Source organism: Idiotropiscis lumnitzeri, chromosome 6 (assembly GCF_059441095.1).
Source record: "Idiotropiscis lumnitzeri isolate Australia: NSW breed Sydney's pygmy pipehorse chromosome 6, RoL_Ilum_1.0, whole genome shotgun sequence".
Classification (NCBI taxonomy): domain Eukaryota; kingdom Metazoa; phylum Chordata; class Actinopteri; order Syngnathiformes; family Syngnathidae; genus Idiotropiscis; species Idiotropiscis lumnitzeri.
This window is the reverse complement of record NC_142396.1, coordinates 2,369,317-2,392,122: the sequence shown is the minus strand read 5'-3', so window position 1 is coordinate 2,392,122 and position 22,806 is coordinate 2,369,317. Positions and strand designations below refer to the sequence as shown.

General features: G+C 41.7%; 2 protein-coding genes across 3 annotated transcripts in view; both read left to right on the top strand.

Annotated features, from left to right (window-relative positions):
• The first annotated feature begins 654 nt into the window (after positions 1 to 654).
• On the top strand, positions 655 to 11,763 carry scamp2 (secretory carrier membrane protein 2). Its single transcript, XM_088297764.1, has 9 exons — positions 655 to 859; positions 3,166 to 3,237; positions 3,368 to 3,451; positions 4,209 to 4,320; positions 5,118 to 5,246; positions 6,204 to 6,363; positions 6,989 to 7,090; positions 9,107 to 9,224; positions 9,667 to 11,763. Exons 1-9 carry the CDS (start codon positions 803 to 805, stop codon positions 9,814 to 9,816), a joined length of 984 nt encoding a protein of 327 aa, XP_088153890.1. The 5' UTR covers positions 655 to 802; the 3' UTR covers positions 9,817 to 11,763.
• Positions 11,764 to 13,388: 1,625 nt separating this feature from the next.
• The window catches only part of map1ab (microtubule-associated protein 1Ab), a 36,826-nt gene continuing 27,408 nt past the window's right edge, over positions 13,389 to 22,806 (top strand). Inside the window, exons 1-2 of one of the 2 annotated variants that reach the window (XM_088297578.1) lie at positions 13,389 to 13,697; positions 14,992 to 15,093. In XM_088297578.1, coding sequence (XP_088153704.1) covers positions 13,418 to 13,697; positions 14,992 to 15,093 — 382 coding nt within the window. In that variant the 5' untranslated portion in view covers positions 13,389 to 13,417. The remainder of the gene's footprint in view (positions 13,698 to 14,991; positions 15,094 to 22,806) is intronic. The other variant, XM_088297577.1, reaches the window with a different exon arrangement.

Genomic DNA, 22,806 nt, shown 5'->3' with positions numbered 1-22,806 from the left:
TTTTGTTTACATTACAGTACTCTTATTACAATACTTCTATCACTGTAGTATTTCTACCACTGCAGGATGTTCACTATTACAGTACTTTTATCATTGCAGTACTTTTATAATTACGGTATTTCCTATCATTGCGGTACTTTTACTATTACAATACTTCATCATTGCAGTATTTTTCCATCGTTGCGGTACTTCTACCATTATAGTACTTTTATCATTGCAGTATATTTTATCATTGCAGTACTTTTACCATTACAGTACTTTTATCATTGCAGTATTTTCTATCATTGCAGTACTTTCCTGTCATTTCAGTACTCTCACCATTACAGTACTTTTATCAGTGTAATATCTTTATCATTGCAGTATTTTCAATCATTCAGTAGTTTTTATCATTACAGTGTTTCCCCCTCTGTATAATGGACAGGCATTAGGAGTGTTTCCTTACACTTAGATACGTTTATACTGTGTATATTTGCATGCTTTTTATGAATGTCTGCTGCTAATGTTATACATTAACGGCTACATTACGCCGCCGACTCTGTGTGATCTATATCTTTGCTGCTGTAACACTTCAAATTTCCCCATTGTGGGACTAATAAAGGACATCTTTATCTTTATTTTGTGTCCGTGTTCGCGCCACCCGGGTTTGTGCTTGGCGTTATGACGTCATCAGTTGCGAGAATGCGCATGCGTCCTACACTCGAAAGAAGGAAGTGGGTTGAAGAGGCAACTTCGGCGGCGGTGACGAGTTCGTTGTTTATTCCCCGTCCACAGAGGCTTGAATTACCGCGAGTCTTGAAGAAAAATGTCGGCGTTTGATGACAACCCATTCGCAGAGTCGGCTGGCGTCAACCCTTTTAATGTAAGTGCTTTAATTTGTGCTACAGTGGCGCAAAACCGATGAGCTCGGTGGTTGTCAGTTCTTTCGCGAGAGGGTAGCCACTAGCCAGCACGTCAGGAAACTTGTTGGGTGGATATCGGTGGGAGGGGCTTACCCTGGTATCTCCGTTGCCATTGGGCGATTTTACAGCATTGACAGGCCTTTAACCAATCAATGCAGTTTGATTGGAAAGCGGGGAGGGATATGATTTGGCTCAATTGTAGGAAGTTAACGTGTAGCCAACAAGGAATGTGTGTCTAAACTTTTTAACCGCGTTACAGTAGTTACCACGCCAAAAGAGAAAACGTTTCTGACCATTTGTTTTCGTTTTTAAACGACTTTACGTTGTGAAATCAGGTCACTGGTTGCCAACTCAGGAGTGCCCAATTAAGATTGACCCCAGTGCTGTGTCTGGAGGATATGAGCCAATTAAGCCATACACGTATTAATTTATTACTTTTTCCGCTTCAGCCACATAACATCAACAACCTTACTCAGACAATTTTACAGGATAAGCGTGAACAGAATGTGGGTTTACGGGGTCACATGACAATTTTATTTCAGTGCGTCAAGTACATAAGTGTTGGATGGAAAGCCACATTTTGATTTATGTCAATGTTTCCCAATCATTGTTGAGTCGAGGCGCATATTTTACATTACAATATGAGTATTCTCAGTTCATTTGTTTTCAGAGGGTGGGGGTATAATTTTAATGGTTCTGCCTGTCACTAAATGTCACTGACAGATACATTTTTGGACCAATTTAGTGAAAGGGGGTCATTTCCTGCCGCACAACTGATGATCTCTCAGGACACACTGTTTGGGAATCATTGATTCACGCGTATCACAATCTTGCAGGATGATTTAGCTACACTGCAATATGTTACACGCGTGAACAAACAGCAAGAGAGCAGTACACGACTGTTTGATTGCTAGGCGGGGAGATGAAGCTAAATAAATAAGATGTCAGCTGCTGGTAAACGGTGCCCACCTGACTCCTCACCCCCACTCGCAAAGACTTGGATCTCATTCATTCGAATAACTAGATTTTAGCCTTAATTTATATCCACACAAAGATACAGACACACTCAGAAACATCAACGGTGAAGAACAAAATGCACGTCCTTTGCTGCTGATGTGTTCAGTGATGTCTTATCTCACTTCCTGTTTTGCAGAGTTGAAGTTGTTTTCAATTTTCTTGAGTCTTCCTCCTCATGTTTTTTTGCTGTGTCATCAAAAGACACAATCTGTGCTCCATCTGGCTGTTTTTTAGGGTGAACACAATCCTTTCAGGGCTAGGAAATAATGGAAAACACTTCCAGGGAGGCGGCACGATGAATGACTGGTTAGCACGTCCACCTTATAGTTCTGAGGTTTGAGGTTCGATTCAGGCTCCGGCCTTCCTGTGTGTCGTTTGCACGTTCTCCTTGTGCCTATGTGGGTTTTCTCTAGGTACCCTGGTTTTCTCCCACATTGATTGGACTCAGATCTCCTCAGATTAAGTGACTCTTTTTCCGTTAGCCCTATCCTGGACTCGCTTTTGGTACAAGCATGGAACTGCTTCTTTAGCAAAATCTGTGTTCACCTAAACAGTGCCCATCAGCAGGCTATGTAAGGTGCAAAAGGATGAAAATTCAATTGGAATTTTTTGTAAGAGTTTGAATAAAATAATTGGGCTGACATTCATTAATCCCAGTCCCTTAAATCTGACTTCAATCTTCTATCTGTGTATGTCACAAACTGCACTTAGCTCTCACCAAACTCTGTCCCGTGAGAAAAAACAGAGACTGCCACGGCAGTGCAAGCAGACTGTAACCTCCCTGACAGGAAGGAGTCAATTGTTGAGTCCGGCTGGGAATGTTTACAGGTGTGTCCGGTGCTGATAAGAACGGTTCAAGTCCGCCTAATGCTTTGATCAAATGACCAGACTGCCGTGCTGGCTGTTTTCCACATTTGGACAAAAGTATTGGGACAGCTTGCAATTCTATCTCCATGTAGTAAAACCTCCAAAACGGTGCCACTTTTTTGGCAAGACTTGGTCCAACATGTCGCTAGGAATTTTTATCCGTTAGCTACTAGTTTTGGTCCTGCTGTCCAGCTCTGTGCAAGTTCAGTTTGATAAGCTGCGTCCATACTAGACATATTCAAGAATGTCTTTCTGGGCCTTTCTTTGTGTACTCAGTCCACAGAGATGGACTTTGTCAAAGTGCTTGTCAAAATGTCTTGCTTGGGTAATGAATTGTCATCTTTGGTCGAAATACATTTTTGTGCTTTTCGTTTTATTCCAGGACCCAGCAGTCACTCAGGTGACAAACTCTAGCGTAGAACCTGTTGACCAGTACAACCCTTTCCCTGCGACAGTAAGACTCATTTACTGCTTTCTTCAGTTTTGTCTTCATCATATAAATATATTTGTTTATATGCTGTTGTTCCTTTTTGCTCACCTGTGTAACTGAATTGTTTTGTCTTTTTTTTTTTTTTTTTTTGGAGACGCTGGCTAGTCAGGTCAACTCACCCTCCACTACCCCCTACCAACCCGCAGTACTGCAGCCGTCCTCAGAGCCCACACCACAGGTGAGTCTACAAACACATTCGTAGCCGACTTTTCATCTAGTATTGTCGAGTCATGTGCTCATTTTGGAGACCAACAGTCATCTCCACTTCCTGCACTGCCTCCTCAGGTCGCTTTGTGTTACCTGAGCATACTCAGTGACCACACAGCGGCTCAGTTTACACGATATCATGCGAGCCATTGTTTTACAGGTGATTGGTTAAATATTAACAGCGTCCCTTTTCTATCGACAGCAACGCTGTTCAGAATACAGCCTGCAAAAGAGAGTAGGATTGAGTAGTCTGGTTGACCTGCAACACCTGTCGAGCAATTATGTGAACAAGTGAAAGGGAGCACATGTTTTCTATTCAATTGAAATAAATGCTTGACAAATTGTCAATCCATTGAAAGGTAATTCAATCAAATCTCCCAACTTGACATCAAAAGCAACACTCAGGATTTAACCTGTTGCGGGGCCATCGAGCCTCACGGGCTGTTCTTTCCCATTTTAAATATTGATTCTAATTGCTGAGCAAATGTGGACATTTTGCTGCCTCCGTAAAGACCAAATAGGCATGCAAAAAAAAAAAAAAAAAAAAGTCAAGCGGTCTCACTGTTGCTTGGAATGCTCGTTCAGTCTGTGTAACGTTAGCCTGTGACTTCAAATGCCGCTGAGATCAAAAGATACGGGTTTGTTTCACGAAAGCTTTTTCTTGCCTCCATCTCTAAACCCCTCCTCATCCGCCAACGCTGCCGCCGCCGCAACGGCCTCCTCTTCAGGCGACTGCCGCTGCAGCACAGGCCAACCTGCTGAGGCAGCAGGAGGAGCTGGAGAGGAAAGCAGCCGAGCTGGACCGCAGAGAGCAGGAGCTCCAGACCCGAAACACCTCAGGTTAATTGCAGAATCGCTCACATGGGTCTCCACCAGAAAACATTATAGCACATTGCTACCTTGACTTGCGTGCTTAATTTGTTCCAGGACCAAACCCAGAACTGAATTTACTTGTATGTCAAATCTATTTTGTCCATTGAAATTAATTCAAATGCATTACATCTGAAAAATAAAGCACAAATAGCATTGCATTTAAAAAATCATGGTATTGAAAGAATGAAATTGGATTTGGAAAGTGTGATTACAGTTCATTGAGGAGTATTTGTTTGAATCTGTGCCTTTAAGGGGCGTGGTTTATTGTGGAACATCAGAAGCTGGAGTGACCGTGTGAGTGTCTAGATGTGAGTTGTGGTCTACAGCAGCTCTCTTTCAGCCGTTCAATAATCAGATGAAAGTGCATTTACAAATTTCTTATGGCTCTCTTTGCCCACACCCATCCTGTATTTCGGTACAATTAATTTTTTTCGTATTTTTTCACTCAGCTGTGGTGGCTCTGGAACTTGCTTGAAATTCAAATTTTGGCTCACAGCACTAATCAAAAAAACAAAATCACGCAAATGACAGCTCGTGACTGGAAAAAACTTGGAGGTTGGAGTACTTGTCAGTCAAGATACCACTGTATGTTCATTATTGTTCTAGTTTTGACCGGACATTGTCTACTACAGAAACATGCAACCACCTGAGAGAATTGAAGATTAGACTTTCTATAAACTCTGACATGTGAGCGGTGCAAAATACTGGATTTGTCGGTACATCAGTGTAACGTGCTGCTGCTTTTGTTCCCTCGCCGTTGTCAGGTAAAGAAAACAACTGGCCTCCGCTCCCCAAGAGTTTCCCCATCAAGCCATGTTTCTATCAGGACTTTTCTGAGGAGATCCCCACCGAGTTCCAGCGGGTGTGCAAGATGATGTACTACCTCTGGATGTGTGAGTGCTCTCAAGTGACACAATGGCACTTTTGCCATTCATTACGACACAACCAGAATCAGACGGGATTTGTCTCCGGTTGTTTGAATCACACTAGTATTGCAGTCAAAGAAATGATAACTAAAAGAACATTTCGAACGTGGCACACAACTATAGACAGTCTTAAGGTAATTTAAGGGCTGAGTTAGTGCTGTAGAACCGAATAAATGACCATGAAAATCCAACAGAATCCTCTTTATAATGTTGGTTGTTACAATTTTATTTAGTTTTTTCCTGAGCTCTTACCATTGCGGAGAGTATCATATGTTGAACCATCGCCCATTGGTGGTTTGCTTTTGATAATTAAATTTTGTATTTTTTCAGTTGATACTAGGCATCGTCTGTATGGCTTGTTGATTTTGGCTGGGAAAAAAATACCAATTACGAATTAATCGGCTGATTAATATTGATATATATATTTTTTATACATAATGCATTAAGTTAGTGCTTATCAAATAGTGGGTGGGGCCCCCCTGGAGGGGGCGCGGTGCGTTGCTGAGGAGGGCGCTTGTGAACCTGGGAAACATGTTTTGTTTTTTTCCGCTGTACTACAACCAAGTGTAATTGCACATCCACTCCAGTAGGAGGCAATGGCGCTCTCCTTGCCCATTGTGCGCAGCGAGTATGAACTCTACGGTTTGTTTTGCAACGAAAACGCTATTATTTATAATTGTGGCGGAGAGTGGGTAGTGGGGTGTGACCCGTGAATTGTTTTTTTCTTGCTGGGGGGGCGTAAGAGAGTAATTGGGACGCACTGCATTAAGTAATGCAAACATTTGCAATTTATTTCAATGGGTGTTGATTATACGAAGATTTTTTGCTATTTGAGATTTCATGCAAGCGACACTAGGAAGCATGTGTGAAGGATGACTTGCTGTCACTATCTGATTGCATCTGGTCCCACTCCTCGTTTTGCAGTCAACTGCATGACGCTCTTCCTCAACATGCTGGCGTGTCTTGCCTACTTCACCACGTCGGCTACCTACGGCGTCGACTTTGGCCTCGCCATCCTCTGGCTCATCCTTTTCGCTCCCTGCTCTTTTCTATGCTGGTACCGGCCCGTCTACAAAGCTTTCAAGTGAGTATAGAGTGGAAAATGTACAGTACATTTCTGGAAAGTTCCCCGTTCATTTCCATTCAAATTTAGTTCCATGCAAAATAATCCAATTAAATAGCATGACACTTCTACAGATTAATGGAGGTTTAAATAGTTTTGGAGCAATTCTCTTTGATTTCAACTTAAATATTTGTCATCCTCCCCAGCCTAACCCTTTCAAAAGTGAACAGCCCTCCGTCGTAACAATTTCCATTGAGGATAATCAGTTATAAGTGCCCTTCGCTTTCGAAAAAGTACCATCCACACATTTCGTCTCAAGCATCTGCCTGTTTTGCTAAACAATTTCAGCCAATGGACATTTCATCTTCTGCTGAATTGGCATGAAATCTGCTTGTTCCAGTCAGGATTATGCTCAAATTAATCAGATTATGCGGGAAAAAAGCCAATAACTTTAGTTTAGAAAATGCCTGGTTTATTTGTGTTAATTCCCCTGGAAAGTTTCCATCTGAACGGAATTTTGCAACCCTTCATGAATGTGGTATCATTTTTCCAGGGTTATCATTTGAATATCTTTTTTTTTCTCCTTTTTTTCTTTTCATACCTTCTTCATCACTTTTATGTCAAATTTTGTTTATGACGTCCTCAGGACTGACAGCTCCTTCAGCTTCTTCTTCTTCTTCTTCGTCTTCTTCTGCCAAGTGGTCATCTTCATCATCCAGTCGGTGGGCATCCCCAAGTGGGGCAACAGGTGGGTTGGCTTTGCTGTTTTTACTTCTTTTCTTTCTTTTTTTTTTTTCCATTCCATTTTTGGAGTTTTTCTTTGAAGGAGATGTTGTCCTCTCCTTAGTTTGTTAATCAGCAATAACTAACTTTTTTTGAAGTGTGTTTTATTTCTTTGTCATGGCGTTCACTTATTTCTGTTTTGCTTTGTTTATTTTTAATTACTAACTGGTAAAAAATAAAAATGTGCGTGTGCGTGTGTTTGCATGTGCACGTAGGTGTTTGCGTGTTAAGTATAACTTAGTTTGGGGGGCTAGGATGGATGAATTGCATTTCCATTCATTTAAATAGGAACCATTATCTTGGTTTATGAATGTTTTAGGTTACAAACAAGCTCAACTAACCAATTAGGTTAAATTAAGTAAAATTTGTAGCACTCAGGCAAGTTCCATTTCCCTTTTTTGGTTCTCGTACTTTTCCTCTTCATTAAATGGTACTCTTCTGTGTTGTCATTCCAAAAAAAAAAGGCAAAGAAAAAAAAAATCCCCAAAAGGCAGATAAATATTCCATACTTTGCTTTACATATTTCCTACCTGATTTTGTTTGTCATTATTATTCGTTTCTCAAGAATCTTGTGTGCTAAATTGCACTCTTTCTCCTCTTCCTCTCAAATTTGCTGAGACTTGGCATCCTTCCGCCTCTCCGCTGCTTTTCTTACTGTAAGTGTCTTCCCCGCTCCAACCTCCTTCACCTCCCGTACACATTGAAAAAGATGACATAGGATGCACGTTGCCGTGGTGACAGATAGATGACCTTCGTTACAATATCGTTATCTGTTCTCTGGGAAGAATGTGGGGTCATCTTGTTTTGTACTCTTTTGTATTAGAATTGACACAATATTGTCAGTTGACAATTGCAACTGCCGCACGTGTTCTTTTTTTTTAATTAAAAAACAATTTAATAGCTAAGATTACAAACAGTAAGAACCAAAGTGAATTTTCACACATGCAAGACCCCGCACAATTTTCTTAAAACGACGGAGGCTATTGTGATCGATTTTTATTGCGGGGCGAATTTTATTAAAACAATTTTATTAATTAGAGTTGTTGTTGTAAATTAATCTCATTTTAATCCAATGAAAATATTTGCCACAATAAACTACATTTTGCTAATAAAATGGATTTTGGTCAAAATATTTAGAAGATAACAAAATGTAATGTTTTTTTTTCTCATCAAGCTCCTGCTTCGGCAAACTTATTAGTGCACTCAGAAATATATTTTCAAGATGCGTAAATTCAGATTAACTTTACAGTCCTAAGCTTTTAAAGGAACAGACTTATTAAAATTAATTTTCCAGTGTTTGATTAGTCCGTGTGTTTAAGGAATAAAAAATGCAAAAATCAATGCCATCAAATTGTTGAAGTCAATTTAGTATCTCCTGTAAATCATGGGAATACTTGGCGACGCCATCCGGCATTTTTAGAACGCCATAGACCGGTAGCCAAGACCGAAATGAACACGTGTCGTGACATCGCGAGGATCATGTGAAGGGTCCAAAATGTCCACTATGGCCGCGTAGAGGCTAGGTCATCGTTTTGACACTTAATCAGCTTCAAGCTTTTTTTGTTTTTTTTTGGAACCCTCTCCGCTTCTTCTTGTATCACTTTGGCATTTCATTCTTCGTTTTCTGACCTTTCCCCGGACTCTCAACAAGATGACAGTGGAACCCCCAAAAGTGGAATCCATGGCTCTGCTTGACATCCAAGTTCTAATTTCACTTCAATTACTTTCCAATAGGAAGTTGATTCGGTTGTAAGTTTGCACTCTTGCATTCATAAAGCCTTTATTTACTGTACGGGAGGTATTCCCCTCAGTATTGCAATTGCGATTCGGTATGTGATATTTTTTGGGTACTGGTAGTTCCGCTTTGCAGGTTTCACTGGTCAAACTTGCCAATTGTTCTTTTGCCACTTAAAATGTAACCGATGCGTTTGCGTAAAATTGACGAAAACGTAACCGATGTGCCGTGCTTGTCGGCGCGCAGTGGCTGGATCGCAGCCTTCTCCGTCATCAACTCATCTAAAGCGGTGGGCGCCATCATGATCATTGTGGCCATCCTCTTCACCATCTGCGCCGTCATGTCCGTCATTCTCCTCAAGATGGTAAGAAGTTCTCTATTTTTTTGGTGCTGAGTATCACTTTTAATTCAATGTGTCATGAATTCTTTGTGTGTATTGTTTACTATTTTTCTAATAATGCTGCATTAAACCGTTTTTTTTCTTTTTCTTTTTTTTTGCTTAATCTTTCTCATTTGCACCCCCTAGAGGTATCACTCGTTTATGGTAAATCATTATTGAGTTTATTCAGCATCTTTTATTTTCTCTTAGTCCACTTGAAGTACTGTGGAGTAAGATGCTCTGGTCTCCCATACAAAAGACTCATCACAATGGCGAAAAAATTTAAAATAAAAATCCAAACCCAATCCACGTAGGACTTTAATTAGATGATCCTTTTCCCATTTGGAGTCATTCGGACATTTCAGACTGAAATGCGCCATCGAAACCCACCGGCGTCACGAGCTAACGTTTTGTTTCTCTTGCGCAGGTCCACGGCATGTACCGCCGCACCGGAGCCAGCTTCCACAAGGCCCAGCAGGAATTCTCGCAGGGAATCTTCACCAACAAAACCTTCCAAAGTGCCGCTGCCAGCGCAGCATCGTCCGCGGCGCAGGGAGCGTTCCAGGCTAACAACTAGCTAGCGACAAGCTAACTGTTCAGGTCAGGGTCTTCATCTTATTTGGTTGGGAGTTAAGTGGGCAGGTTGGCGTCCAACCTTATAATGTGTGGACCTTGGGCAAGGCGAGTCTGCACTCATGCTTACACCCACCATCACGCCGCCAGATGACAACATCGGGAGGGGCGGGAACCACACCTGGTGCATTGTGGGTGGAATGTGAGAGACGGTGACTGATGTCTTCATTTCACTTCATCTTGGCTTTGTATATTTTGTGTGCACTTTTTGGAAACGCTCATCGTGCGTGGCGTTTTTTTTTTCTCCAGCATGTGTGACTTTCTTTACAAAAATGATGACAGTTTTTTTGTCTTTGTGTGTCATTGTTTGGCCGTTTGAATCCAAGAAAACTCGCTCTCAATTGCTACGCGCTTACACGTCCAGTAAAGAAGAAATATCCTGAAGATTTTCTATGCAAATAACGGATTTCTTCACACGGTGTCCTTTTAGTTGCCCTCCGCGTCATTTGCTTAAGACAAAAAAAAAAACACACCTTTGTTCAAATGTCAGATTTTGGTGGTTAAAAATAAAAACAAGAAAAGCAATCCTCTATGAATGTGGCCAGAAATCTGTACAACCCTAATGGGAAAAAAATATTTTGAGAGGGGAAGAGAAAACAACTGAGATAGTGTGGTTGCAAAAGTGTGCACACCCTCTAAAGTCTAAACACTGAGACGTACAGTAGCTGTGTTTGGTGTGTCATTTTATGATTTTGTTCATAAAGCCACTACGGGTGCCTCCCTTTTGCTCATTGGGAAAATGAAAATAAAGATTGCCAGAATGTTAGGACCCCACTGAAAATTATTCGAATGCTACCGTTTAGCTAACTAAAAGAAATGTAAATATCCCAAAAAGAAAGAACTGGAACTTCGCAAAGGAAATCAAAGTCAATAAAAATGGACTTTAGTCTTGAAATATGACTTTTATAAATCAGAAATTCAAGTAGAATTTTGTGCATGTATGTGTGCGGGGGGAGTAGCTTTTTCCTCATACAGTCCAACTTTCTACTTAAATTTCTTTGTTTGTGCATGTTATTGCTGTCCAATGCCCGCGGTAGAAATTAACGCCTTTATTACATAGACGTATCCATTTTTTCTCAATAGAGGGTCAAATTTGCAATTGATCACAACTGACAGATGTCATTCAAGTCAACTCCCAATCCCATTGTAACTCTGTTGCTAACCAAAACTGCAGCACCTACCAAAGCATGCAAACATGTCAAATTTTGTAAACGAGTTCCAATAAGTTTGATTTTCTTTCTATGACAAAAACAAATAGATTTGAGTTGATGATCTCAACCTTTCAAGATCAGGAATACGCTGTTTTTTGCATCATGCAAAATAATTGTCCAATAAAAATATTCCAGAAAAATTGCAATCATGTTTCCTAATGTAATCTATTTATTTCAGTGCTAGATTTAATAATTCCAATAATAATTTAATATCTGAATTTTGCTTTTGTTATTAGATTACACTTTGATATGTTTAGGTTTGAACAAGATGGCTATTTCAAAAGCTGCTTCAGGTCAATTTGGAAATGCTTCCTGCTGTCTGAACCGGTTGCTAAGGAGATGAACAGGCCTGGTAAAATTAGAAATCATTAATTTCACAGATAATGCTTTAGCAACTTAAAAACCTCCAATTGAAATTCTAAAAATGTAATGGTTTATTGTGGAATGTATATTTTCAGTGCACCTTTCATGATGGGATGTATCACCTTTGTTCTGCGATAACATGAATCGGAATTGTTTTTGCAGAAGATGAATTACTATAATTTAGCATTTGGTCCAGCATTCAGATGGTTCTGATATGTATATTTTTTTGCTCTCAATCTGTGCTGTTTGCAGAAGTCAGTGCCTTTTGCTATGAAAATATTTAATGTAGCGTCCAATAAAAAATGTTTTGCTTTCAATACCTGTATGAACTTTCTTACCGTATTTAAAACTTCTGCATTTAGGCGGACCAAAGAGACCAGCTCCTTTTTAATAAACAAATACTATTTTTTTCACATCACTCCCAGGATTCTTTTATACACTAATACGTTATTACTGTATTATTATTCTTACTAATAATAATAATTCATATTTGCCGTTGTGTTTTTGTCTCTAATGCACATTTTGCACTGAGTACACTTAGTGTTTCAGGGGTTAGTATGCAGTACACCATGATTATTTTTTTTAGAATACTATAAATATATATATATATATATATATATATATTAAAATAACATTAAATCCGCCTTTGAGTAAGACCTCTTTCTCGCTTTTTAAAAAAAATTTTTTTTTTTACATTTATGAACATTAAAGTTTACTGTTGTTTAACCATGCAACTTTTAAGTATATTTTACACGCGGATCTGGTATCAACGCTGCTTTTAAATAGGTTGTCCAGCAGATGGCAGCATCCATAGATGTGAACCTGCTCCCTTTTCTTGTCGAATGAAACTTTATTTCGAAGAAATGGCCAGCCAGCTCAAGTTATTTTAACGATTCGTATTTGAAACTGTTCCAAGGGTGCTGTCATTTTGCTGATGCAGCAAAAGGTGGTAGGCGCCTTCACTCGTCTCCACAAACACTTTGCGCGATATCAACGTGTTCAGTGCAGTCCACTGCACTCGGCACACTTCGTCGGTCTGAAAAATACCCTGTGGCGTCATGCTGCCTCCCGCAGGTCAGTCTTGGTACTACACCAGACGTTTGGTTTGGCCAACCTGACTCATAATTGTTGTGTGGTGCTTTTAATCAATACACTACACTCGATAAGAGTAGTTAGTAGATATATTTAAATGTTTTCTCCATGTGTGGTGCGGCTCTCAATAATAAAAAAAAAAGCAAAACTATTTCATGTTAAAAACTGGTACTTATTTACGACGCCCTTGATGATTTGAAATCGGAAATTTTGAAAAGGTTTAACATTTGCAATTGTCGCTTCGGACTGATTAGCAAGAATATTGTAGAAGAAAAATCCCCGCTCACTTTCTCCCCCCTCTCACCTTTTGACTCCCTCTCCCATCCCATTTTCATTCCCTCTCCCTCGTTACTTCTCCCTCTCTCTTTTTCACTCCTCTCTCCCCCTTCCTTTCACTTTTCTCTCTCTCTATCGCTCTGCTTTTTATCCCTCCCTTTCTTGCCCTCTGCCTCCCTTTATTCTCTCTCTCCTATTCATTGTCTCCACTTACTCCTTTCTTCTTCTCCCTTTGCCCTCTCATCCTCCTCTTTCGATTCCCCTCAACTCTTTTACCTCGTTCCTCCTCTTCACTCACTTCTCCCTCCTCCTCTTTACCCTCACTTCCCTTCTCTCTCTCGCCCGCCTTTTCATTCTTCTCCCTCGCTCCTTTCTCCCCTCTTTCTCTCCCTCCCTCTCCCCAACTCTCTGCCCCCCTCACTCACTATCACCATCTCCATCTGCCTCCCCTTCATTCTTTCTCGCCTCACTCCCCCCTTCCTTCTCATCTCTCCTCCCTCTCCACCTCTTGCCTCCTCCTCCCTCTCTCTCATCGCTTACTCAGCATCCTCTCACTCCCGCACTCCACCGCGTTCGCCATCAGCCGCCTGCATACCGGTTGTCATGGCAATGACGGAGTCATCCCCGAGGCGTGTTGCCATGGCGATGCCGGTGCCGGGTGCTCTCCCAGCGTTGGAGGAGGACGAGGGGGGACCATCGTGCGTGCGGTTGTCCGCCTTCGAGGAGCTCCTACGGTACCGTGCCGGTGTCGACGGCGGAGGAGGAGGTGGGAGGAGGCGACGCGGGCCGCCCTTCAACCGGGCCGGCCACTACGTACTTGTCGTGATCGGCGACATCGGCACCGAGCAGCAGCTGGACGCCGCCCGAGCGCACATCGAGGCCGGTGAGTGCACATGCAGCTGTGTTGTCCCGCGTGAGACGTGCACAACGTATGCAAATATTTGGATGACGTCACAAACAAATTGCAAATATTGGCGCAGTTTTGCAACATCAGGCCCACGCAGCTTCAAATGACTCATTTGATTGATTTAGAAAGGGCACCAAAGTTAAACAAATAATATCTATAAAGTGATTATGACAACGAAGAGTTTGGTCATTCCAGAATTCGAGCACAACATTTTTTGTTTAGCTCTGTCATTAACGATGCGCTTTTTTTAATGAGACATTTTTTGCTTGGTGGAACTCTGTCACCGATACTCAGTCAGCTGAATACAATATTTCCAAAATATTGCCCAATAAATCTATTTCGGTGACAGTTTCATTTTATTTGAATGCTCAAATTCCGAGAACTGGCTTGTAAAGCAAACATGCAAGCTTGCTCTGTTATGTTAAACAGGTCAGGAAAAATCGTAGCTTACGTGTATAATGTCATTTTTTTTGTGCAGTGTTGCAGGATAGTAAAAAAACACCCTTCCTAAAAGAGTGACCAAAATAAGTAGAAAAGTGAATACCTACAGTCTATTTTAATCAACTTGCTGAGTCATGTAAGAAACTTTTTTGCCCTCAGCCTCTCGATGGCTGTAATAGTTTCTTGATGACAGACACAATTTCAAAGCAAAACAAGGTTAGTACTGTTTGAAATATGCCTTTGATGGAACAAAGTATAAAAAAAAGAAACAAATATAAGGACAACAACAAAATCTTACCCCACCCAAGATATTTAAAATTTATTTAATTTGTTGGCTTAAGACTGTGAGGCTGGCAATCCCGGCGGTGCCGAGATTGCCGAGGTGGACTCGTTAAGAGCAGACAGGGACAAGCCAGAGAGGGTTGCAAGGAATTTATTATTCCGGCAAAGATCAAAGGTAACAAAGGAACAACAACGAAGTGCCGATGGCGAAACCGAAAGTGCTGGTGGACAACACACACCAGGGAAAAAACGCGATGAACAGAAAACGCTTGCAAAAGGCAAGAAAACAAGAACGAGAGGCAAGAGTGAGTCAGCATTTATAGGAACAGATTGTGCTCTGCTGTGAAGAAACATTTTAAGGTCAAAACACAAAAAAGCTCCAGTGCATTTTATCTCTGGTGGATTGAAACGTAATCTCACTTCCTGCTCTCGCCCAGGGAATCCAAACGTGTATAAAATGAGACGGTGAAAAGACTTGATCTTGCTGTTGCTTATATTAGGGATGCTGCGGGGATTGAACGCTTCTTCCTGCCTCTTCCCGTCACAGGAATTCGATCTTGGGATGTGGACCTCAACCGATGTGACCTTGAGCAGCAGCTGCAGTCGTTCATCACTCGCCACTCCGCCCATTTTTCCTCAGAAGTCAAAGGTCAGTGCAAAGTGGTGCCTTGTTTTATTTCAATGTTGTTCAAAACTAGAAGAGGCCTGACAAAAATGTCTAAAAGCGCATCCTGTGCACAAACAAAATATTGAAAATATAGATTTAAATTTTTTTTTTGAAAACCTTAATCATAGGTGCGGGTGAAAAATCTAGTTTTTATCCTGGATTTGAACTCGATATGAGTTTTTCAGGGCCGTTACCGAATACCGATTATTGGAATCATGGCGGCCGATATCTGATATTTGAAGCCGATATAAATTTCTTCATTGTCTAGTTTTACTGCTTTTAAATATATGTTTATTAAACTACTTGTGATTAACATGTTATAGATTTTTGGGGGGTTTTTAGTAAGTCGACGACTTTGCTGTAGGAGACTGACATTTATTAAAATTTTGGCAAAGTCTATCGCTATACGCGAGAGGGAGCTCTCTCGTAGTGCGTGCGACTCAAGGTGAAAAAGCAAACAGGCAGCTTACTGCTGATTGGCTGCACAAATAACCAATCTGTGGGTGGGCCAATCTGCTTCTGCAAGCAGGGCCGCCAGCACAGCCAAGAGGGAGAAGTGCGCTGCAGTGAGACCAAATATAAACAAATAAATAAATATAAAATATATTAAAAAAAAAAAACAGCTTTTACTTTATCGGCCTTTAAATAATAAAAAAAAAATGGCTGATGCCGATAATCGGCAAAATGGCAAATATCGCCCCCGATGCCCGGCCCGGCCAATAATCTGTCCAACACGAGTACCAATTTGACCCACGAATGGGCTCGTAGTATCGAAGACGGTGTCCAGACTCGGCAAAGGCGAATATAGTTGCTATGAAACCTTCGCCCAAGTGGAATAAAAGATAACGTGTGATGACACGTTCACAAGTAAAGCACCTGTGCATTTGCAGGGTGAAAAGCTCTCGCTTTAAATGCTGAGGCGACGTCCGCTGCTGGAATAAGGATGGCCGAGGCTGCCTCGATTGATTAGCGACATGCACATAGACGATCAATAGCTCTTCAATGGAGGGAGGTGATCAGAAAGAGAGAATCGCGTTGCGCAAACTGTGGGGAAGTCTGCGTTTGAGCCAGAGAAGACGGAGAGGCGGCAAGCGGGTTCATTAGTTTGTTGCTTTCAACTCGTTCAAAGGCGTCTTTGATCAAAATCGTTGCGCTCGCTCAGGAAAACACTTTCAAGTTGGCTGGGGATGACCTTCAGTCGACAAAACTTTCCAATATTATCAATATGTCAAAATTGTAATTGTGGTCCGCGTAGCTTGCAGCAATGCGGTCTTACATTCATTTGTTTTATTGACAATTCATGTTATGGGGAGTCAACTGCCAACCTCAATCCGAGTCAATCATTGTTCTGCATTCTTCCCGAATAATATATCGTTTTATTATAATACATGATGTTTCTAAGTTGCTCTATTTAAGGAGAAATTTAAATACAAATCCTCACCCAATGAATGCAAAACATAAATACACAAAAATGAAGCTCATCTTACATGTGTTTTTATCAGAGTATTCATTAAATTCATTTTTTTTTTTTTAATCAAAAGAATAATTTTTTTGGGGGGAGTTTTTCCAAAATACAGAAACCAATTTTGAGCTGATTATTACAAGTTTTTGTTTGACTTGTGATCAAATATCTAAAAAAAAATAAGATAACTGTGTCATGGCAGTGATCTCAACTCCCCTGACAGAATTTTTTCGAAAAACGAGGCTTCGAGCTGTTTACGTTTACGGTCACACTAAGAATAAAACCAATAAAATAAAACAACCTTGTAACAAACGCTGCAAAATGCCACAAACGGGCGAATGGATAGCATTGGTTTTGGCATCCTTTAATATTTGAACACAAAAAGTGGAGCATCACTTGTAGACAGATAATATCCTAAAATTCACAGGCATGTCATCTTTATCCTCAGCAAAGAGCGACAAATATTACAGCGTAGGTCAGTTGCTTGAGCAGCACGATGTGGGGGGGCTCCGCTACGGGAGCTGTAAAATATGCTTCCTGTCCTTTCCTTTCATATTTTAAATTTAAAGGGAAAAAAATGAAGTTTAAGATACGACATATTACCTACATAATGGCTCATTTGACTTATCTCAAAGCTTGAAAAAGTTCACCTCGTCGTCTGTCCGCCCAAAAGTTTTGTCTGCAAATGTTAACAAAGCAGCACTTTTGCGTTTGTCTCCCGGAACTTCCTTTAATTTTTTTCCTTATCAGGACAAAAAGAGGAAAATGTGCTTCCAACGTCTCCTGTGTGTTCTCTTTGCTGATTCGTTTCCCTCCTCTGACATTCAGACTTTCTCACCGTGGGCTTAAAGGAGTATTTTTACCGCAAAAATCCGAACTCTTGTCGCTATGAGCCTCTTAGCTCACGTTACATATCTTTGCTTTTGCTAATGCCGGTTTAGCACCATTCCGCTCAGCCTCGGGACTTTGCCCCTGACCTTTGAGATTTAATCGTTTTCGTAAGGTTGGACCGCACGAGCCGATTGGGTTGACGCTTAATAAGGGTGATGAAGTTTGATTGCGCAACATGACGTTGACTTGTCATGTCGACTATGAGTGGACCCACAAAAAAAAAAAAAAAGGCTTCAAGAACACCTGAACCTGAAAAGACAAAGAAAGTCCGTCATTTGGGTCACGAGCAAACATTTTCCTGCGACATGGGCTCCCTCTAGTGGTCACCGAAGAATCCATCCATCCATTGCTTCTCCTCTCGAGGGTCGGGGGCGTGCTAGCGCCTACCCCAGCCAGGCGGGGTACACCCTGGACTGGTCGCCCGCCAATCGCAGGGCACCCGTCTTCCTGTGTTCATTCGGAATCGGCACATCGAAATCCGTAGGCGATGTGTTTCTCATCAAAGCCGTGTTGATATGTGGCTGATCAGGCGGTAAAGCAAGACCGGCCCCGCTTCACTTTTGCTGCGTAACATTTCCTGTCCTGACCTCCAGCGCCATGTGACTCAGCAGGTCTGCTTGTTTGGTTCGCCTTGTCACAGCACAAATTCAAAGAGGTGTGTGTTTGTGCGTGCGTGAGCCGGAGAGGAAAAGAACCGTTTCACATATCCACACTCCCTTGCGTTTTACTCCGGCTTTCAATTTTGTCAAGGTTTCCCATGAGATTCACTTTCCGTCCGGCCACTTTGACCTTGCGCACGAACTGCAATCACTTCTTGCGTGTGTCATCCGACCCACGCACGCACGGACAACCCGGTGCGCATACGGCACATGTATGCGGCGTCAGCTGCTGTCATTTCCCATTGAGGCGGCCTTGACTTGAAATTATGCGCGAGTGCCTTTTCCGCTCGGTCGACGCCTTTGAATTCCCCCACTGTGCGCATTGCCCGGTCTTTTGCTTTTGAGTAAAAGACTCAAGTGGCCAGAGGCGGTGAGCCGAGATCCGAGTTTACATCTGCAACAACTGCTGTCGGTGCACTTGTTCACTGTACCGTTGAATGAGCGGACCATTTGTGTTGTTGTCTCGCGGAATTACTTGCATGCAACCGATGCTTAGTTTCAAAGTATATTTTGCACAGGTAGATACAAGAGTCGGTTGGAAGTTAGGGTTAATGCGAGCCATGGTGGCAGAGGCGCACTGTGATTGGTTCATTATCAACACGTTTGTCTGCTATTTGAATAGGGGTGTGGAGACTTTTGATACATGCTGCACATGATAGAAACACGCATTTATGCAAACCTGTAAAAAGTCATTTGCCAAGAAGTTCCGAGTACAAGCAAGTATTCAAATGGAACCTCTTATTGATCACATAATTTCTCACGAGGTGCGTCTCAGCACTTTTGTGTTGTCTTTTGCGCTTGTTCGAAGAAGCAACAACAACGCAAACTGTCCTCTCTGTGGCAATATTTTCTCCTATATAGCCATGCCCGTTGCTTGTGGCTGTTGTCGTGTCCGAGGCCGGCTGCTGTACAAATAGATTTCACTTTGGCTTCATTAAAATGGATACATTGCATTCACACTGCGAATAAAATCCAACACGGCCACGTCAGACGAGACGGAAAAGAATTCGCAAGATGCTTTTCTCCGTCCGTGCCCATCTGTAGTTTTGTTGCACCCATTGTTGAATAAGTTGCGTTGGTAATTCGTGAAATATATCTCAGGGGGAAGGAACTGGCCTGTTTCTAAACTCTATCCTGTTAACTTTCAGGCGGGCGCGGTGCTCTTCCGGAGTGCTTCATTGCGTCATGTATCATTGAGATAAGTGTTTCATTATGCAACGTGCTGATATTGATCCCAAGGCTTTCAGTTGCCAGCATCATAAGGAGAGCGAATATTTTAGTTCACTTTATGGAGTAAAATAATGACGTTTTTTCCAACTTTTATGAGCCAAACAGATATATTTGGAAAAGAATCCTATTGCGCACAAAATAAATGTCAGCATTTAAATGTTTTGTATTATGTTGTTTTGTCATTATTCATCGCTGCCACAGATAATTGAATGAACATGCATTTTTTTAGTAATAATAATAATAATAATAAATCTGGATTAATTAATATAGTAATATGACTAATTTCCCATGGCACAGTGATTTGGATTCGAAATGTTAGGTACAAGGACCAATTACGTTTTTTTTTAACCAGTCAGTGGCCCTGAAAGATCAAGATTCTCTTATTTATGCATCTCAGATGAGAAACATTCAAGAGCTTTTATTAAGTCTTGGTTAACCCTTGACTTTTATCGCGTGATGGCTTGTTAATTTTACAGTCTGTTAGCTCCCTATAGGCTGGTTGGCGGCCCATCCAGGTACGGAAGCTTTGTTATCAGTACGATTACTATTGTATGCTAAGGACTTTGTCGCATAAATAAACGTTTTAATTTGAGTGGTATGGTTAACCAGTTAGTTGCCTAATAAGCGGTTGACAATTCTCAAACCCACCCATGACGAAAGTCTAGTAACAAAGTGCTTCGCAAGTCCACATTTGACATAAATCAGCAACACATTTGATTTATGTAATAATATTTTAGGTTACATAATACAGAACGCGGATTTATTGTCTGTTAATCAAGTCACGAAGAGTTGGGTCGAAACATTTAAAAAAAAATTGCCACGGTATTTATTGTGCACGTGGTCGTTTTGTTTAATGTTTCTGTCTCCACTGGGCCCAAAAAGTTCGCTCTGCTCTGCTCTTGCGCCTCTCGGCAACCTACAGATATTTTGCCCCCTCTGCTGGCCACCTGGTGCAACTGGAGGTTTTCCATCCTGAGTCCCACGCTCAAAAAGCGTGCCTCGGTCGGACTCACTCTTTAAGCAAAGATTTATTTTTTTCTTTTTAAAAAAACACCGTATCACATTTTAACCGTTTTTATTGGACTATTACCTTGTTGGTATTTATTTATCAACCCAACTTTACTGATTTTCGTATTCACCTCCCAAAACAACAGCTTTTTAACACACGCAAATTTAACTTGTATTTTTTATTTTTATTTTACAGTAATCTATCTATCTATCTATCTATCTATCCTTCGTCCTCACCTTTGAACGGCGGCTGCCCCTGTGTGACGTCATCACAAGTGACCGCACGACGGGGCAGCGAGATGGCTGGTGCGATGGTGCGCGCGCGCACACACACACGTACACACGCACGCACCCCGCACCATATGAGTTAACGCTGAGCCATGCCCGACACACACACACTCGCACACGCACACGCACGCAATCCACTCCCACCCCTCCTTCCCCCCTCCCATCGCACTGCACTGTGCACTCGCGCGGCTGTCTGCAGACCGCAGTTGCCGCATCCTGGCGCGCAACGCACCTCACCGCACCTCCGTCGTACGCTGCATATGCCAAGTCTCCTCCTCCGTCTGCACGCGCACGCACGCGCATGCACGATCGCCGCTCATCTTTTCCTTGTAGTCGCGCAACTCTCCGGCCAAGTGTCACGTCCACCGCAAAGGTACGTGTTGGTTATTCTGTGCTGATATTTTGCTTGTGTGTCTTATGCTTTTTTTTCTTTAACTGTTTAACGGACAGCTTGTCACATCAATGATATTTTCCCAAAACCTTTTTTTCCCGGCTGTTCTTGATGTAGTGTGGAGGGAAAGAAGGAGAGCAGGATCAAGTCATTTAAATGTGTCTTGACATAAGAGGAGGCATGTAGTCCAAGGCTTGATCCAAAGTAACGGGATTAATGCTGCAGCCGATTGGTTGACTTGACCCACCTTGCTAAAGGTGAGATGGACAAACACAACCACTCCTCGCCTCGTCCCCCGCTTCGAAGCACCTCGGCATAAAAAAAAGAGAGAGAGAGAGAGAGATGGCGCAGGTTCTGCAACACGAACCCAGTGAACCCCCCCCCCCCCCCCAGCAGGCAGGCACACAAGTTACTCTCTTAAAGCACTGGCAGGCTGGCAGGGTCGTTGTCATGGTCACGAGTTGGTATGCTGCTTGCTGGGTTTATGATGGGATGGCGTCATTTGTGTTGCGTTTGCAGCTTCGTATTCCATATTTCCTTTCGGCTCACCGCACCAACACAACACCACGACAAGTTTAGGATGTTTCCATCTTGCTGTTTATTTTTCAGTCACTCGACACAACATGTCTTCCCACAGCCAACATCCATAAAAGGCATTTCAACAAACGTAAAACGTCATCACGTAAACCACGCGAGATTTACGACAGTAACGAAAATATATGTGACATTCAACAAAATACACACATACCCAAATTTACATAATGACATATAATTAAATATATCATTACTTAAACTAAAGAATACCATGAGAGCATATAATTCAACACCCTCCCTTGCTCTCATCAGCTCAAAACAATGACCTTTAATTTCCAAAGAACCAAGTTTTAAATTTTTCAATCCTAATCCTAGATGCTGCTTTTGTTAATATGTCTGCAATCATGTTTTCTGACGGACAGTATGCAATGTCTATTTTTCCATTTTGAAGTGCTTCACGGATGAAGTGAAACCTAACATCAATGTGTTTAGATCTCTGTCTATTCACTGGGTTTTTGGTCAAAGCAATGGCCCCTTGATTGTCTCCATAAATCCTTGTGCAACTGTATGTTGTATGATCCATACCATTTAACAACTGAATTAAATACATGCTTTCTTGTGTAGTGGTTGCCAAAGCAATGTATTCGGCTTCACAAGTTGAAAGAGCCACTATAGGCTGCTTCTTCGACTTCCATGAGATTGCAGGGCCTTGTTTTGTCATGCTGAAGCAGTAGCCCGTAGTGCTACGTCTGTCTTCTACAGATGATGCCCAATCAGAGTCACTGAACGCCACCAGGTTTAAATCTTCATCATTTTTCTTGTATATTAATTCGTAATCCATGGTACCTTTTAGATATCTCAAAACATGTTTAGCAGTCACTAAATTGCATGCTTTTGGGTTTGCAAGTGTTTGTGACAATTTGCTCACTATCCAGCTGATATCTGGTCTTGTACACGTCATGGCATAAATCAGGCTACCTACAATCTCACGGTACTCTTTAGGGTTGGCCATCTCATTTTTATTACTTTCTTCATTCACCCCCAGTATTGGTTCACTTGGTGTGTATCTGGGTTTACAGTCTGACATTCCAAATCTTTCAAGCACTTTGACGATATACCTTTTCTGACTCATTTTGATTTCTTCACCCTTTTGCTCAAACTGAATGCCCAAGAAGTACGATATTTTGCCCAAATCTTTCATATTGAACCTGGATTTCATGGTGTCTTTGAAT

Coding starts and splice junctions, on each gene's coding strand:
- scamp2 (XM_088297764.1), top strand. CDS start 803: ATGTCGGCGTTTGATGACAACCCATTCGCAGAGTCGGCTGGCGTCAAC. Junction 5,247..6,203: donor GATGTACTACCTCTGGATGT/GTGAGTGCTCTC, acceptor CTCGTTTTGCAG/TCAACTGCATGACGCTCTTC. Junction 9,225..9,666: donor CCGTCATTCTCCTCAAGATG/GTAAGAAGTTCT, acceptor TCTCTTGCGCAG/GTCCACGGCATGTACCGCCG.